Below are 16,004 nucleotides of genomic sequence, written 5' to 3' on the forward strand. Positions count from 1 at the left end.
TTGAGACCAGCCTGGGCAACATAGCAAAACCTGGTCTCTACAAAACATACAAAAATGAGCCAGGTGTAGTGGCATGCTCCTGTAGTCCCAGTTACTCGGGAGGCTGAGGTGGGAGGATGGCTTGAACCCAGGAGGCAGAGGTTGCAGTGAGCCAAGATCGCACCATTGAACTAACTGCCTGGGCAATAGAGACAGACCGTGTCTCAAAAGAAAAAAAAAAATTAAAATTAAGTACCATTAAGAATTGAGTTCCAGCCAGGCGCAGCGACTCACACCTGTAATCCCAGCACTCTGGGAGGCCAAGATAGGCGGATCGCCTGAGGTCAGGAGTTCGAGACCAGCCTGGCTAACATGGCAAAATCCCTCTCTACTAAAAACACAAAATTAGCTGGATGTGGTGGCACACGCCTGTAATTCCAGCTACTCGAGAAGCTGAGGCCAGAGAATCGCCTGAACCCGGGAGGCAGAGGTTGCAGTGAGCCGAGATCGCACCACTGCACCCCGGCCTAGGCGACAGAGCGAGACTCCGTCTTAAAAAAGGAAAAGAACTGAGTTCCTCAGTTGCAACAGTCACATGTGGCTCGCGACTCAGCCAAGTGCTGCCGTTTGCCATCTGTATGACCTTAGGCAACCACTTCGCCTCTCACGTGCCTCAAATGTCCGGGTCTATTCAACAAGTCTAACGACAACACTACCTCACGGGGTTGTAGAGGAAATGAAAATGAAGTCCGCATGTGATGTTCTCAGCACAGCGCTGAAAGTGCTCAGTCAAGTGACAGCTATTCTCATTATGAGGCCAGTTCCCTCCACTGTCATTTAGGACACCGAGTCCCAGAAAGGAACGAAAACTTGCCCAAAGTCCACAGAGGGAACAGCGGGCTTTCTTATCCCGAGCCCTTCCCTGTACAGCCAAGCTGCCTCTCTCGTGAACCACAGCAATGTTCCTCTGTCACAACTGCCCAGGTACAGGAACAGAGGCAGGAGGAGGTCAGTCTGTCCAGGAAGCATCCCTTCTATCTCACAGTAAGTTCAGCCAAGACTCACAATTTTCACCTCCTCTCTTCGGGGCTTTTCAAGCTCAGAATAAGTCTGTGAAACCCCCTTCCAGTAATCTCTACCCAGTATCAGTCCCTCCTCCGGGCAAAGCCCAGCCCCACCTTGGCAAGTCTTGGTGCAAGGCTTCCAGTTCTCACTGCTGATGATGGGCAGGCAAACATATCCGCTCTCGTCCACGTTGGGGTGGTAGATCTTGGTTGTGAATTTGATCGTGGGAGGCCTGAACGGATACTCAGGCGGGAAGCTGATGCACAGGTTGAAGGCTTTGAGGTGGTAGGGAGGTTGGTCCTGTGCAGAGAGAAAAGGGGTCAAGCTCCGGTCTGGTTTTCTTCCCTTCCTGCCCCCATCCCAGGGTCCTAGGCATCCTCTGCTTCACTCCCAGGGGGACACATGAGCCAGGATACGCACAGCACCTGCATTCATTTGACAACTGAGTCATGGATTAGTGAAAATGTGAAATCACCAAAGGGCACTGGCCTGGGAGGCAGAGAAGTCTGATCCAGGCTTTTGCTGTGTGACCACGGTTGAGCCACTTCCCACCTCTAGGCCTCAGTTTCCTCATTTGTAAAGTGGATAAAGATGGACTAGATGAGCTCTAAGGACCATCTCAGCTTTCATGGATTTCTGAGATTATGGAAGAAAAGGATGGAACATCCTTTCTTAGAACATTAGAATGGGGGTGAGGAAATGGAGAAAATGAGGAAATCCTAAGAACTCAGGGACTTAGGAAAATACAAAGGTGCAGCTGCAGTGGAAAACAGTATGGCCATTTCTCCAAAGATTAGACACTGAATTACCATATGATCCAGCAGTTCTACTTCTGGGTAGATACCCAAAGAACTGAAAGCAAACAGGTATTTGTATACCAATGTTTCTAGCAGCCAAAAGGTGAAAGCAAACCAAGTGGATCAATCAACAAAACGTGGCATATACACACAATGGAGTATTATTTAGCCTTAAAAGGAAAGAAATTCTGATATATGCTACACTCTGGATGAACCTTGAAGACACTATGTTAAGGGAAATAAGCTAGACAAAAAAGGACAGATATTGCAAGATACCACTGAAGTACAGCACCTAGAATAGTCAAATTCATAGAAACGAAATAGTAAAGTGGTCACCAGGTGCTGGGGAAAGAAAGGAATGGGGAGTTACTGAAGGGGTACAGAGTTTCAGTACAGGTGGACAAAAAGTTCTAGAGATGAACGATGGTGATGGTTGTGCAACCATGGTTGTTTGTTTGTTTCCTGAAGCAGGGTCTCGCTCTGTCATCCAGGCTGGAGTGCAGTGGCATTATCATTGCTCACTGTAATCTCAAACTTCTGGGCTCCAGTGATCCTCCCACCTCAGCCTTCTGAGTAGCTGGTACTACAGGAGCCCACCACTAAGCCTGGATAATTTTAAAAATTTTTTGATAGGGTCTCACTATGTTGCCAGGGCTGGTCTTGAACTCCTGGCCTCAAGCGATCCTTCCACCTTGGCCTCCCAAAGTGCTGGAATGACAGGCATGAGCCACCATGCCCAGCTGTAATCCTATTTAATGACACTGAACTGTATCCTTAAAAACGGTTAAGATAGTAAATTGTGTTATATGTATTTTACCATAATTAAACACAAACAAACTCAGGGGCTGGAGTGACCGAGGGGTTGGGAGCTGCAAGGAGCCAAGAGAAGACCCTCTAGACTTTGAGCGACCTGAACACTTTTCTGAGCGCCTATCTGTGCTGTCCTGTGCTAAGGACTTGACATGCATTAGCCTGGGCAACAGAGTATGCGGGTCACACAGACTCCAGAGCCACCATGCCTGGGTGTGACTCGGCTCTGACACTCACTAGCAATGTGATCTTGAGCAAGTAACTTCACCTCTCCATGCTTCCATATGACAATAATAATAAACTTCTTCATAAGGCATATGTGAGGATGAGATGATTTAATTTATGCCAAGGATTTAGAACAGCGCCTGGCACATGGCAAGTACTACATATGTGTCAGTTACTACAACAGGTATAAAAACTCACAATTATTAGCGTCTCTATTTACAGAGGAGAAAACTCAAGTTCAGTGTATGTAAGTAACTCACCTAGGACCACAGCAGCCTTGCAGGGATGGGAACCCGGCACTGTCAACCCTACACCTTTACACAAGATGACTACTCATAGCCCTAGGAGGGAGAAACCCCAGAACCTGGGTGACCCCAGTGCAGAACAAAGGGGCCTTCCGGTTGGTTCCAAATTACCAAATCTTTTCAGAGCCTTTGTTATTGAAAAGACAGAGCAAAGACAGCAAGAATGGCATATGTGGTTAAGCAGAGAGTCAAGATTTTCAGAGCTCCTCCTCCTTAATAGGCAAAACAGAAATCATGGTGACCTCGAGCGCACTGAGATGAGAGATGGAGTAACTAGGCCGGGCACGGTGGCTCATGCCTGTAATCCCAGCACTTTGGGAGTGCAAGGTGGGTGGATCACCTGAGGTCGGGAGTTCGAGACCAGCCTGACCAACATGGAGAAACCCTGTCTCTACTAAAAATACAAAATTAGCTGCGCATGGTGGTGTGTGCCTATAATACCCGCTACACGGGGAGGTGGAGGCAGGAACCGAGAAGTGGAAGTTGAACCTGGGAGGCCGACGTTGTGAGCAGAGATCACAGCCCTGCACTCCAGCCTGGGCAATAAGAGCAAAACTCCATCTCAAAAAAAAAAAAAAAAAGATAGAGTATAAAAGAGTAGGAAGATAAAGAGAAAATATCTCACCTTTTATGGTCTCAAGAAGAAAAGGCTGGGCCTATCAGTCAGAGAAGGCCTATGGCTGAGGCCTCAGAGCAGGATGGGAGGGTGCTGTGGTTGGATGTTTGTCTCCTCAAATCTCAGGTTGAAATTTTATCCCCAAGACCGGCGCGGTGGTGGCTCATGCCTGTAATCCTAGCACTTTGGGAAGCTGAGGCAGGTGGATTGCCTGGGCTCAGGAGTTCGAGATCAGCCTGGGCAACATGATGAAATCCCGTCTCCACTAAAATACAAAAAAGTAGCTGGGCGTGGTAGCGTGCGCCTGTAGTCCCAGCTGCTCAGGAGGCTGAGGCATGAGAATTGCTTGAACCTGGGAGGCAGAGGTTGCAGTTTGAGTCTCACTCTGCACTCCAGAGTGATCTCCAGTGTTGGAGGTGGGGCCTAGTAGGAGGTGTATGGGTCCTGGGGGCAGATCCCTCATGAATGGCTCAGTGCCATCCTCACAGTAATAAGAGAGTTCTTACTCTATTACTTACTGAAAAAGCTGGTTGTTTAGAAGATCCTGGCACCTGCTCTCTCTCTCTCTCTCTCTCTCTCTCTCTCTCTCTCTCTCACTCTTGCCATGTGATCTGTACATGTGGCTCCCATTTGCCTTCCACCATGAGTGGAAGCTTCCTGAGGCCTCACCAGAAGCAGATGCTGGTGCCATGCTTCTTTTTTTTTTTTTTTTTTGAGATGGAGTTTCACTCTCGTTGCCCAGACTGGAGTGCAATGGCATGATCTCAGCTCACCGCAACTTCTGCCTCCAGGTGCAAGCGATTCTCCTGCCTCAGCCTCCTAACTAGGTGGGATTACAGGCATGCACCACCATGGCCGGCTAATTTTGTATTTTTAGTAGAGACGGGGTTTCTCCATGTTGGTCAGGCTGGTCTTGAACTCCTGGCCTCAGTGATCCACCTGCCTCGGCCTCCCAAAGTGCTGGGATTTTGGGATGAGCCACTGCACCTGGCGCCATGCCTCTTGTACAGCCTGCAGAAGCTTGACCCAAATAAACCTTTCTCTATATATTATGCAGCCTTAGGTATTCCTTTACAGCAACACAAATCGACTAAGACAGAGGTATCAGTGTGTCCTGCCTGAAAGGGCTTCTTTCTGGGCTTTGTAGGTCTTAATAGAGGAAGGAGGTAGCAGAGTCATGGAGCTGAGAGCTCTGGGGACCTGTCCCAGCTCTGCCTCAGGCTTGCTGTGTGACTAAGCTTTCTCTGAGGATAAGTTTCCGTGTTTGTAAAATGAAGAAGTTGGACCAGAGGATTCCATACTATATCTTACAGTCAATTGAGAAAGTCCTACTACCTTCTAAGTTCTAGGTTAAATAAAGTATTTTGCTACTTTTTGTTGTTGCTTTTTTGAGACAGAGTTTCACTCTTGTCATCCAGGCTGGAGTGCGATGGCCCATTCTCAGCTCACTGCAACCTCCGCCTCCCAGGTTCAAGAGATTCTCATGCCTCAGCCTCCTGAGTAGCTGGGATTACAGGTGCCCACAACCATGCCCAGCTAATTTTTGTATTTTTACTAGAGACAAGGTTTAGCCATGTTGGCCAGGCTGGTCTCAAACTTCTGACCCCTGGTGATCCACCCACCTCAGCCTCTCAAAGTGCTGGGATTACAGGTGTGAGTCACCGTGCCCAGCCTGCTACTTTTTAAAAAATTTTGAAAACTATTCGTTTTTCATGGAGTGGTTAAAAGAGAAGACCTTGGAGTCTGCTGAATTCCACTCCTGCTACCTTACTCTGAGTGACCACAGACCAGTTACTTAACCTCCTTGGTTTCTATCTCCGCAATTTTAAGAGGAAGACAACCTTCCTCATTGGACGGTTGAGAAGATTCAATATGACCTCATATGTCGTGTGCTTAAAACAGCACTTGGTCCACAGGAGACTCTCAAGGAATGAGAATTCTTACTATTAGCTTCAAAAGGCTCATTGAGCTGAAACCTTCCATGACCAAGATGTGACAAGTGGGGCCACTTTGGTGAACACATAAACTGAGACCGAGTCTTTGAGGAGGAATTTCTCTGCTATTCCAAAAGACCTTTCTTGGTTCTCCTTCCTCTGCCAGTCAACCATCCCCTCCTTTATGGCCTCACCAGGAACCTTCAGCTTAGCTGATGACTTACATCAAGCTTTGGTTCTCCAGTTCTGGGATTCCTCTCAAGTATCATGTTTCTTCAGGACACCTATATGGGTGGAAGGTCTGTGGCCAGTTCCTGGGGCACACTTAACCACCTTGGTCTTGCCAACCATTGAGGTCCTCTGATTTCATAGTATTCTGCTAAACGAGACCTTTCCTAGGTTTTCCTATCACCCCCGCTTTACTTTCATCATCTCAAAGTTGGTCTCCTTGGAGATATAATCAGTTCCTGGAGCTCCTTTGAGCATCTTCTCCTGGCACCTGAGATCTAGAACAGGTGTGCTCACTCTAAGCCAGGTAAGTGGATCGCTTCAACACAGTAACCCAAGGGACTTGACAGATTCCTACGGTGACCTGACTCGGGCCTTTCTCTACTTTTCTGGACTACAGTTTAGTTTAAAGAGAAGATGACACAACCTAGGCCACTGCATTGTCAATAAAAAGTAAACCCTGCTGGGTGCGGTGGCTCACACCTGTAATCCCAGCACTTTGGGAGGCCGAGGTGGGCAGATCACTTGAGGCCAGGAGTTTGAGACCAGCCTGGCCAACATGGCAAAACCCTGTCTCCACTAAAAATACAAAAATTAGCCAGGCATAGTGACACGTGCCTGTAGTCGCAGCTACTCAGGAGGCTGAGGCAGGAGAATCGCTTGAACCCGGGAAGTGGAAGTTGCAGGGAACCAACATCGTACCACTGCACTCCAGCCTGGGTGACACAGTGAGACTCTGTCTCAAAAAAAAAAAAAAAAAAACTCCAAATCCTAAATAATAAGATGAATTATTCCCTTGACATTCCAAAGAGCTTTGACTAACCAAAAGTTCAATGTCTTCAATTTTATTTCCAAGTAACGAAAAGTGTAGATTAATTTCTCAAAGTATCTTTAGTCACTAACAATCGGATGAAAAAAAGAGAGATCTGCACTCTGATAACTATTTTGGAATACTGCTTTCAGAGAGACTTTATCAAAAAAATACCAAATAATAAACAGAGAAAAATAAGAACAGTAGAAATGAGCATTTGTGTTTTCATATGTAACAATTTTCTGAAATAAGACTAAAGAAAAACAAAATACAATTTAAGTTCGCGGGAGCAAATTCTACCAACGGTGGGAGCCTGGAAGTTTATCCCTACCCCTTGACAAAGGTCCAAGAGATCTTTATTTCTTCTTCTTTTTGATGCTGTTTGTCTCCTGAAGTTCTGTGGTGGGCTTGGTGGCTACTGATTTAAGGAAGGGGTCTCCTACTAAGTCCAAAAGTCCTTTGGCATCTTTATCGGAAGGTGAACCTCAGAAGTATCTGGATCTCAGAAGCAATCAGTTCAGAGAGAGGGCCACTCCAGCAATGATAGCCTCCAGTAAAAGGATCCCAAGGCAGGGAAAATTCTTGCCTAGTCCTAACCCTCCCTGCCCATGTCCCTGGCCTAAGCTGTCCCCAATCCAAAGCCACAGTCCCCATGGATACTCACAGGTAGGAGGAGAGCGTGCCACACCAGGACATTGGCATCACTGCTGGACAGGTTCCGCAGGTACGGGGGAGGCTTCTTCTGAAGATCCTCCAGCTCCTGCAGGGGACACAAGTGAGTGGGCAGTTGACCTAGTCCTCCCTATTTCAGCCCCCTCCCCCTGTCCCAGCAGCAAGCTGTCCCAAGTCCAAAACTGGCCATCTTCGGGGCAGAAGCCGGTAAAGTCAGAGCCCGCATTTACTGAGCACTTAGTATGTATCAGGCACAGTGTTGGAACTTTTTCTTTTTTCTTTTTTTTTTTTTGAGATGGAGTCTGGCTCTGTCGCCGAGGCTGGAGTACAGTGGCAATCTGGCTCACTGCAACCTCAGCCTCCCAGGTTCACGCGCCATTCTCCTGCCTCAGCCTCTCCTGGTAGCTTCTGGGACTACACCACCACGCCTGGCTAATTTTTTATATTTTTAGTAGCGACGGGGTTTCACCATGTTAGCCAGGATGGTCTCGATCTCCTGACCTCATGATCCACCGCCTCGGCCTCCTAAAGTGCTGGGATTACAGGCGTGGGCCACGCCCTGCCAGTGCTGGTGCTTTAAGTGAATTTTCTGACTGTGGCCTCACCACAACTCTGGTACACCTAGGTACTCAGTGCAGGGAAAAATAGATCACTTCTCCCAGATATTAAAACTTGAGAGTAAGTGCTCTTAGGAGGCTTTTCTCTTGAAAGCAGGGTACTTAACCTCTGCTCTCTAGCCTTCTTCCTAGAAAGTCACTAGGTTCTAATTCCCTGCCTCTCTTCCTTTCTTCCTTCCATAAGCATCTACTGAGCATCTACAGCAAAGACAGGACCCCACCGCTTCAAACTCTGCCAGATCAGGGCTGGAGAAAGGAAATGACTCCAGAAGACCACAGCAGAGAAGAACTCCAAGCAGGGAAACAAGGGGGCAAGGAGTGACTCACCTTCCCAGAACTGTGGCCCAAGCACCTGAATATCCCTTTTGAATTCTCCCAACTGCTATCACTGAGCATTCTCTACTGGCATGTAACTGAGACAGGACCCAGTCCTCAAGAATTTCAGTAGAGTAATGGACGAAACATGGATGTGATTATGTGAATGTGTATGGATATACAGTAGGGAGGGAGATGAGAGGGGAGAAAGAAGGCTTCATAGAGGGTACACTCTGTGAGCTGGGCCATGCAGAATGAGCAGGAAACCATGCAGAGAAGGGGAGAAGCACCAGGGTAAAGGGCCCAGATGGGGCAAATGTGTATAGTATGACCTGCAGAAGGTTAATAGGTAGTACAGGAAAAGCGTTCCAAGGTCAAGTACATTTGGGAAATCTAGGCTAAAGAGATTTCTTCACTGTAGAACTTCCCTGAGCCTTTAATATGCTATTGTGTATAGTGATTGACCAAGATGTGGGCCCACAGCATGCAGTACTTCTCAAATGTATTTGACAAAGGAATGCTGCCCCTCTTTTAGGGTCCATCTTGTGGGACTACAGGCCTTTTCTTCTTGGGGAAGATAAAAAGACACTCAAGGGCAGGTCACATTTCTCTGGAACAATGAATTGGTACAAACCAGTGGTTCTCAACCAGCGGCAATTTTATCCAACTAGCGACATTTGGTAATATCTGGGAACATTTTTCCGTTTGCACAAATTGGGAGAGTGGGTAGAGGCCAGAGATGCTGATAAACATCCTAACAAAGCATTATCAGGCCCAACAAGAGGGGAGACTGCTGACCTGCAGGGTGAGTCTCAGGCCTGATCACATTCATCACAAGCTGACTGAAGGGCCTTTGGGCCTTAGGCGAACATCAGCAGTAGTACCCTGACAGTACTCCTCATAGACCCATGGTGGTGGTGGACAAGGGGAGAGACTCCCATATCTGGGGAAAGGAGAGGGAAGAGTGGGAAGGACTGTGTCCTGTGGTTTCGGTGCCAGCTTAGTTGCAGTAGAACAGAGTACCAGGTAAATTTCTAAGGTTTCCAACTGCAGGCCCTGGCCCGTGGACAGTAACTGTGGACCTGTCTGGGGCCCAGCAGCGAGCTAACTGCCCTAAAGGGAAGGACAAAAACCCTGACTGGCTTCACCACCTGCTGATTGTAGAGCCCTAGGGCCTTGAGCGAACATAGGGCATAGCCAGGTAGTGATTACAGCGGGCCTTGGGCAAAACCCAGTGTTGTGTTGGCTTCAGGCCTGACCTAGTGCAGTCCCAGTTCTAGTGACCATGGGGACGCTTGTGTCACACCTCACCCAGCTCCAGGGAGCTCAGTAAGACTCCATTTGTTTGGGAGAAAGTAAGGGAAGAAAATGAGAGTCTCTACCTGGTAATCCAGAGAATTCTTCCTGATGTTATCCAAAACCACCAAGGTAGTGCCCTCCAAGAGTCTGCAAGAACTACAGTGTTACTAGGCTTAGAGTGCCCCCTAATGTAGACATGGCTGCAGTGACCAAAAATTAGATCACAACAGGCAAGCCCTTCGAATACCTAGAAAGCCTTCCCAAGAAGGATGAGTACAAACGAGCCCAGACTACAAAGACTATAATAAATACCTAACTCCTCAGTGCCCAGACATCAACAAACATCCACAAGCTTCAAGACGATCCAGGAAAACACAGCCTCACCAAACGAACTAAATAAGGCACAAGGGCCAAGTACAGAGAAACAGAGATACGTGACCTTTCAGACACAGAAATCAAAATAGCTGTTTTGAGCAAACTCAAAGAAATTAAATATTTCCTCCACAGAGAAGGAATTCAGAATCCCATCAACAAATTTAACAAAAAAATTGAAATAATTAAAAAGAATCAAGCAGAAATTCCAGAGTCAAAAAATGCAATTGAGGCCGGGTGCGGTGGCTCACGCCTGTAATCCCAGCACTTTGGGAGGCCGAGGCGGGCAGATCACCTGAGGTCAGGAGTTCAAGACCAGCCTGGCCAACATGGTGAAACCCCCATTTCTACTAAAAATACAAAAATTAGCCGGGCATGGTGGCGCATGCCTGTAATCCCAGATACTTGGGAGGCTGAGGCAGGAGAATTGGAGAGGCAGAGGTTGCAGTGAGCCGAGATCACACCATTGCACTCTAATCTGGGCAACAAGAGCGAAACTCTGTCTCAAAAAAAAAAAGAAAGAAAAGAAAAAAATGTAATTAACATACTAAAATGCATCAGAGCCTTTTAATAGCAGAATTGATCAAGCAGAAGAATTAGAGTGTTTAAAGACAGCGTATTTGAAAATGCAGTCAGATGAAGCAAAAGAATAAAAGAATAAACAAAGACTTTGGGAGGCCGAGGTTGGCAGATCACAAGGTCAGGAGATCGAGACCATCCTGGCTAACACGGTGAAACCCCATCTCTACTTAAAAAAAAAAAAAAAAAAATTAGCTGGGCGTGGTGGCGTGCACCTGTAGTCCCAGCTACTCGGGAGGCTGAGGCAGGAGAATGGCGTGAACCCAGGAAGTGGAGCTTGCAGTGAGCCAAGATCACTCCACTGCACTCCAGCCTGGGTGACAGAGCGAGACTCCGTCTCACAAAAAAAAAAAAAGAAGAAGAAGCAAAGAATGAAGTATGCCTGCAGGATCTAGACAAGGGCCTCAAAAGGGCAAATTTAAGAGTTACTGGCCTTAAATAGGAGGTAGGGAGAGAGACAGGGCTAGAAAGTTTATTGAAACGGATAGTAACAGAGAACTTCCCCAATCTAGAGAAAGATATCAATATCCAAATGTGAGAAGGTTCTAGAACACCAAGCAGACTTAACCCAAAGAAGACTACCTCAAAGACATTTAATAATCAATCTCCCAGAGGTCAGGGATAAAGAAAGGGTCCTAACCGCAGCAAGAGAAAATAAACAACACACAATGGAGTTCCAATATGTCTGGCAGCAGACTTTTCAGTGGAAATCTTACAGGCCAAGGGAGAGTGGTACGACATATTTAAATAAACTATGACTGAGGGAAAAAACTTCTACCATAGAATAGTGTATCCAGTGAAAATATCCGTCAAACATGAAGGAGAAATAAAGACTTTCCCAGACAAACAAAAGCTGAGAGATGTCATCAACACCAGATCTGTCCTACAAGAAATGCTAAAAAGGAGTTCTTCAATCAGAAATTTAAAAAAAAAATTAATGAGCAATAAAAAATCATCTGGGCCGGGCCCGGTGGCTCACGTCTGTAATCCCAGCACTTTAGGAGGGTGAGGTGGGTGGACCACCTGAGGTCAGGAGTTCAAGATCAGCCTGGACAACATGGCGAAACCCCGTCTCTACTAAAAATACAAAATTAGCGAGGCGTGGTGGTGCGTGCCTATAATCCCAGCTACTCGGGAGGCTGAGGCAGGAGAATCACTTGAAGCCGGGAGGCAGAGGTTGTGGTGAGCCGAGATTACACTATTGCACTCCAGCCTAGGCAACAAGAGGGAAACTCTGTCTCAAAAAAAAAAAAGAAAGAAAGAAAAAACCAAAGAAAAGAAATCATCTGAAGGTACAAAACTCACTGGTTATAGTAAGTGCACAGAAAAACAGATTAGGGCTGGGCACAGTGGCTACGCCTGTAATCCCAGCACTTGTTGGGAGGCTGAAGCCGGTGGATCACCTAAGGTCAGGAGTTCAAGACCAGCCTGGCTAACATGGTGAAACCCTATCGCTACTAAAATACAAAAATTAGCTGGGCGTGGTGGCGGGCGCCTATAATCCCAGCTACTCGGGAGGCTGAGGTAGGAGAATTGTTTGAACTGGGGAGGCAGAGGTTGCAGTGAGCCAAGATTGCACCATTGCACTCCAGCCTGGGCAACAAGAGCTAAACTCTGTGAAGAAAAGAAAAGAAAAGAGAAGAGAGGAGAGGAGAGGGAGAGAAAGAAAGAGAGAAAAGAGAAAGAGAAAGAGAGGAGGAGAGAGAGAAAGAGAGAGAAGGAGAGAGAGGAGAGAAAGAAAGAAGGAAGGAAGGAGGGAAGGACAGACAGAAAGACAGAAAGAAAGAAAGAAAAAGTTAAAAAGCAGAAAGACGAAGTTAAAGTGTACAGTTTGTATTAGGTTTTTGTTTTGTTTTTTTGTTTTTGTTTTTGTTTTTTTGAGACAGTGTCTCACTCTGTCACCCAGACTGGAGTCCAGTGGCACAATCACAGCTCACTGCAGCCTCAACCTCCTGGGCTCAGGTGATCCTGCCATCTCAGCCTCCCAAGTAGCTGGGACTACAGCAGTGTGCTACCGTGCCCCAGCTAATTTTGGTACGTTTTGTAGAGACGGAGTTTGGCCGTGTTACCCAAGCTGGTCTAGAACTCCTGGGCTCATGCAATCCACCCGTGCTACCCAGGCTGGTCTCAAAACTCCTGGGCTCAAGCAATCCGCCAACCTCAGCCTCTCAAAGTGCTGATATTACAGGAGTGAGACACCACACCTGGCCTTTATTAGGTTTCATTTTGCTTGTCTGTTTGTTTATGCAATCAGTGTTAACTTGTCATTAGTTTAAAATAACGGGTTATAAGATATTATTTATAAACTTTGCAGTAACCTCAAATCTAAAAACATACAACGGATACATAAGAGTTATCTGACCCAAAATGTCAGCAGTGATGATGTTGAGAAACGGAAGCTCTCCAAACCCAGTCCACAGTTGAGGACGGGTCCTTTAACACTGGGGACCATTTGAACTTTCTCTGCCTTCTCCCCACCCCCAACATATAATATAAACACATCCCACGCCCCCCTCCTCTCTCTCAGTCTACCTTCCATCTCTGTTCAACCAATAAGCTGCTTCTGGTGCCTCCCACACAGAGTCAATGGGCCCTCATTTATCTTTATTCCAAACTAGAAGCACCTGTACTCCTAAGAGTTTCTCTATCATCTGTGACTGTTTGGCAAGAACAAAGCCCAAGGCTGACCAGAAAAGAACTGGAATAAACATTTCCCTGACTTTACTATAACTGGGCACACTTGGACTTTATCTATTTAGGGTGAGTTCTGCCAAAACTTTCCCAAAGCCTGAGGAAGTTGAAACCCAACTTAAAACACACAGTTCTTTCCTACTGCCTAATAGGAAATCACCTGACTAACCGGAACAGAAAATGAAAGTAGAAAGGCCATTGAAAGAGCCTGCAGGCTGGAGGCCTGTGGACCTGGCTTCATAGTCCAGTCCCATTGCTCCTTACTGAAAGACTCTGGACAAGCAAGTTGTTTTCTCTGCGCCTCAATTTCCTCATTTGTAAAATGCAGGTATATATTACTTATCTCACAGAACTGCTGTGAGAATTAGATGAAAGAACCATGTACACTGTTTGGCATGTAATGGTTCCAGTGCAGTAAATTCTGGCTCCCATCTCTCTTCCCCTTGGCTGGAAAGACCCTCTGACTCATTTTGCTGCCAACCTCCAGATTTAGGATCTAGGCCAAGCCTGCTCTGGGCGTCCCAGTCTGAGGCCATTTTCTTCTCAGAGGCTGTGGGTAGCAGGCACCCTCTTCCTCGCCTAGAGCCTGCCCTTCCACCCTGCAGACTGGAAGGGGCACTTCTGAGAGACTTGCGGTGCCATACTCACTTCACCAGGATCACCTTCCTCCCTAATCCATCTCCAAACACCCTGGGTTTTCCCACCTTCTGGCGGGAACTGCCCCCTCCGCATCCTTCCAGATCTTATTTCAAATTGTGTCCCTGATAGGAATAAAATTCAACAAGGGCCGGATTTGTGTTCATCTCTGCCCGCCCCACCCCCCACCTCCTAGAACAGGGCCAGCACGTGTAGGCATTCAACACTTGTAGAACTCACGAATGCAAGCCACCTACTCCAGGAGGCCTTCCAGGTCCACCTCCGCATCTTGCCTCCAGAGAATACCCAGGGAACTTTGCCCCAAATTCTAATCAGCATTCCGTGTTTCTCAGGACTCTAGTAATACAGGCATCAAATTATGGGATGGGCCATGGGCTTATTCCAAGGCAAGGACTTCATCCTGGTCATCTGTGTTCATAACCCACTACCAGCAGTAGCAGAATGCCTGGCACCATGATGCCAAGGACCTTTCCTGCACTGGAGATGCACCCAGTTATTATCACAAGTCTCAGGCAGGAAAAGCGAAATTGAAACCAGTTTTGGAGGAGCTAGCTCATCTTCACTACGCAAACGGCTCAAGCGGAGGCCCCCAAACCCCCAAAACTCCAGCTCTGGCCACTCTTGCAGGCCAGTCCTCCTCTGAGTAGAGCGCGGGAAGGACAGGGATTCAGCCAGCTCTGATGCCCAGACAAATAAATGAATGTGCTCGGAGAGCCGCGGAGGGGATGGAGAGGAGGGAATGCGGGGGGCGAGGGGAGCCAAGAGAAAGGGGTCATCCTATACGCGGTTACCTTAGCCACTCGTATGCTCGCCATCTCGGGACCGAGTGTGTGCCACTGGCGGCCTCCAGCAGGACCGAGCACCTACACGCGACACAGCGCGCCCCGCCCCGGGGGCCCCACCCCCGGCAGCCCCGCCCACCCCTCCTCCCGCGGTCGCTGCGTGGACCTCCCTGCATCCGCGCCGGCGGGGCCAGAAGGCCGCCGAGGGACAACGCGCCGGGCAACCGCCCGATCCCCGCGCGGAGGGCTCGGACCCGGGACTCACGGTCCTTGTGGGGAGACGGGGGCGGGCCTCGGGGCGCGAGGCTCTGCTGATCCCTGCCTCCCGCTGGGGGCGTCGTGCACCGGCAGGGAGCGCTCAGGGGCGCTGGGGGGCGCTCATAGGGGTTCTAGCCTTCGCTCCGCCGGCGGCCGCGCCGGGAGCTCTCCGGTCTTGGTCAGCACCCCCGCGCGCTGCCCCAAATACACACTCGCCCTGAATGAATAAGGGATGCTCGCTGTGCGGACGCGGCTCCGTGACAGTTCTCGGTGGCCTCCACCATCAGACCTCCGCCCTGTGCCCCTGCCCCAGCGAGCTTCCGCAGCCGCCGAGCCTGCCGCCTTCCCTCCATGGGCCCAGCGCTCCTTCTCCGAAACTGCGTGAGGGACGGCGTAGACCTGTGCCCTCCGAGCACCGCTGCCCGGCGGTCGGGAATCCTTTATGCTGTCCGGCTTTCGGCGCGGGCTGCAACGTTTCTCCCAGTGGCTTGGGGCAGAGCACCTCAAGGAGGCGCTGTTGGACGCTTTCTCTTTTGCTTTGGGGGTTCGGTCTACCATCATTCAGTCCTTTACTAGGCTTAGTATTTACCAAGTGCCTACTGTATACTGATTTGGGAAACAGTTGGCTGGGGGAAGCCCCAAGACGGACTCAGGAGCCTCCTTTCCAAGAGAGCGTCTGCTTCGCCTCCCTTACTTTACATCTGGTCCATTATCAAGCTATGGGCCTAGTGTGCGCCCCCATGCACAGCTGGAGTCCCCACTCCTCTGTGCAAAGACAGAGTACTTGCAGCCCCTGAGCACCGAGCAGCATCTGGGGAGGATGAGACTTGTTGGGAGGGCCGATCCCCTCCTTCTCACCCTTCCCTACCCCGCTTTAGTCCAGACAAGAAAGGAAATGGGTATATTTTGAGCACTAGTTTGTGGTCTCAGTACCTCACAGGTTTTTTGTTTCCTGTTTTTCTGACAGAGTTTCGCTGTCACCCTGGCTGGAG

The 16,004-nt window shown here is 48.6% G+C and overlaps 1 protein-coding gene across 1 annotated transcript in view; it reads right to left on the reverse strand.

The window, feature by feature from the left end:
* The window catches only part of UBE2L6 (ubiquitin conjugating enzyme E2 L6), a 16,508-nt gene extending 1,628 nt beyond the window's left edge, over nucleotides 1-14,880 (reverse strand). The window contains exons 1-3 of the mRNA XM_003909852.4: nucleotides 14,764-14,880; nucleotides 7,435-7,530; nucleotides 1,158-1,344 (exon numbers count right to left, since the gene is read on the reverse strand). Coding sequence (XP_003909901.1) covers nucleotides 1,158-1,344; nucleotides 7,435-7,530; nucleotides 14,764-14,787 — 307 coding nt within the window. The 5' untranslated portion in view covers nucleotides 14,788-14,880. The remainder of the gene's footprint in view (nucleotides 1-1,157; nucleotides 1,345-7,434; nucleotides 7,531-14,763) is intronic.
* Between the last annotated feature and the right edge of the window lie 1,124 nt (nucleotides 14,881-16,004).

Source organism: Papio anubis, chromosome 12, assembly GCF_008728515.1.
Source record: "Papio anubis isolate 15944 chromosome 12, Panubis1.0, whole genome shotgun sequence".
In the NCBI taxonomy this organism is placed as follows: Eukaryota; Metazoa; Chordata; class Mammalia; order Primates; family Cercopithecidae; genus Papio; species Papio anubis.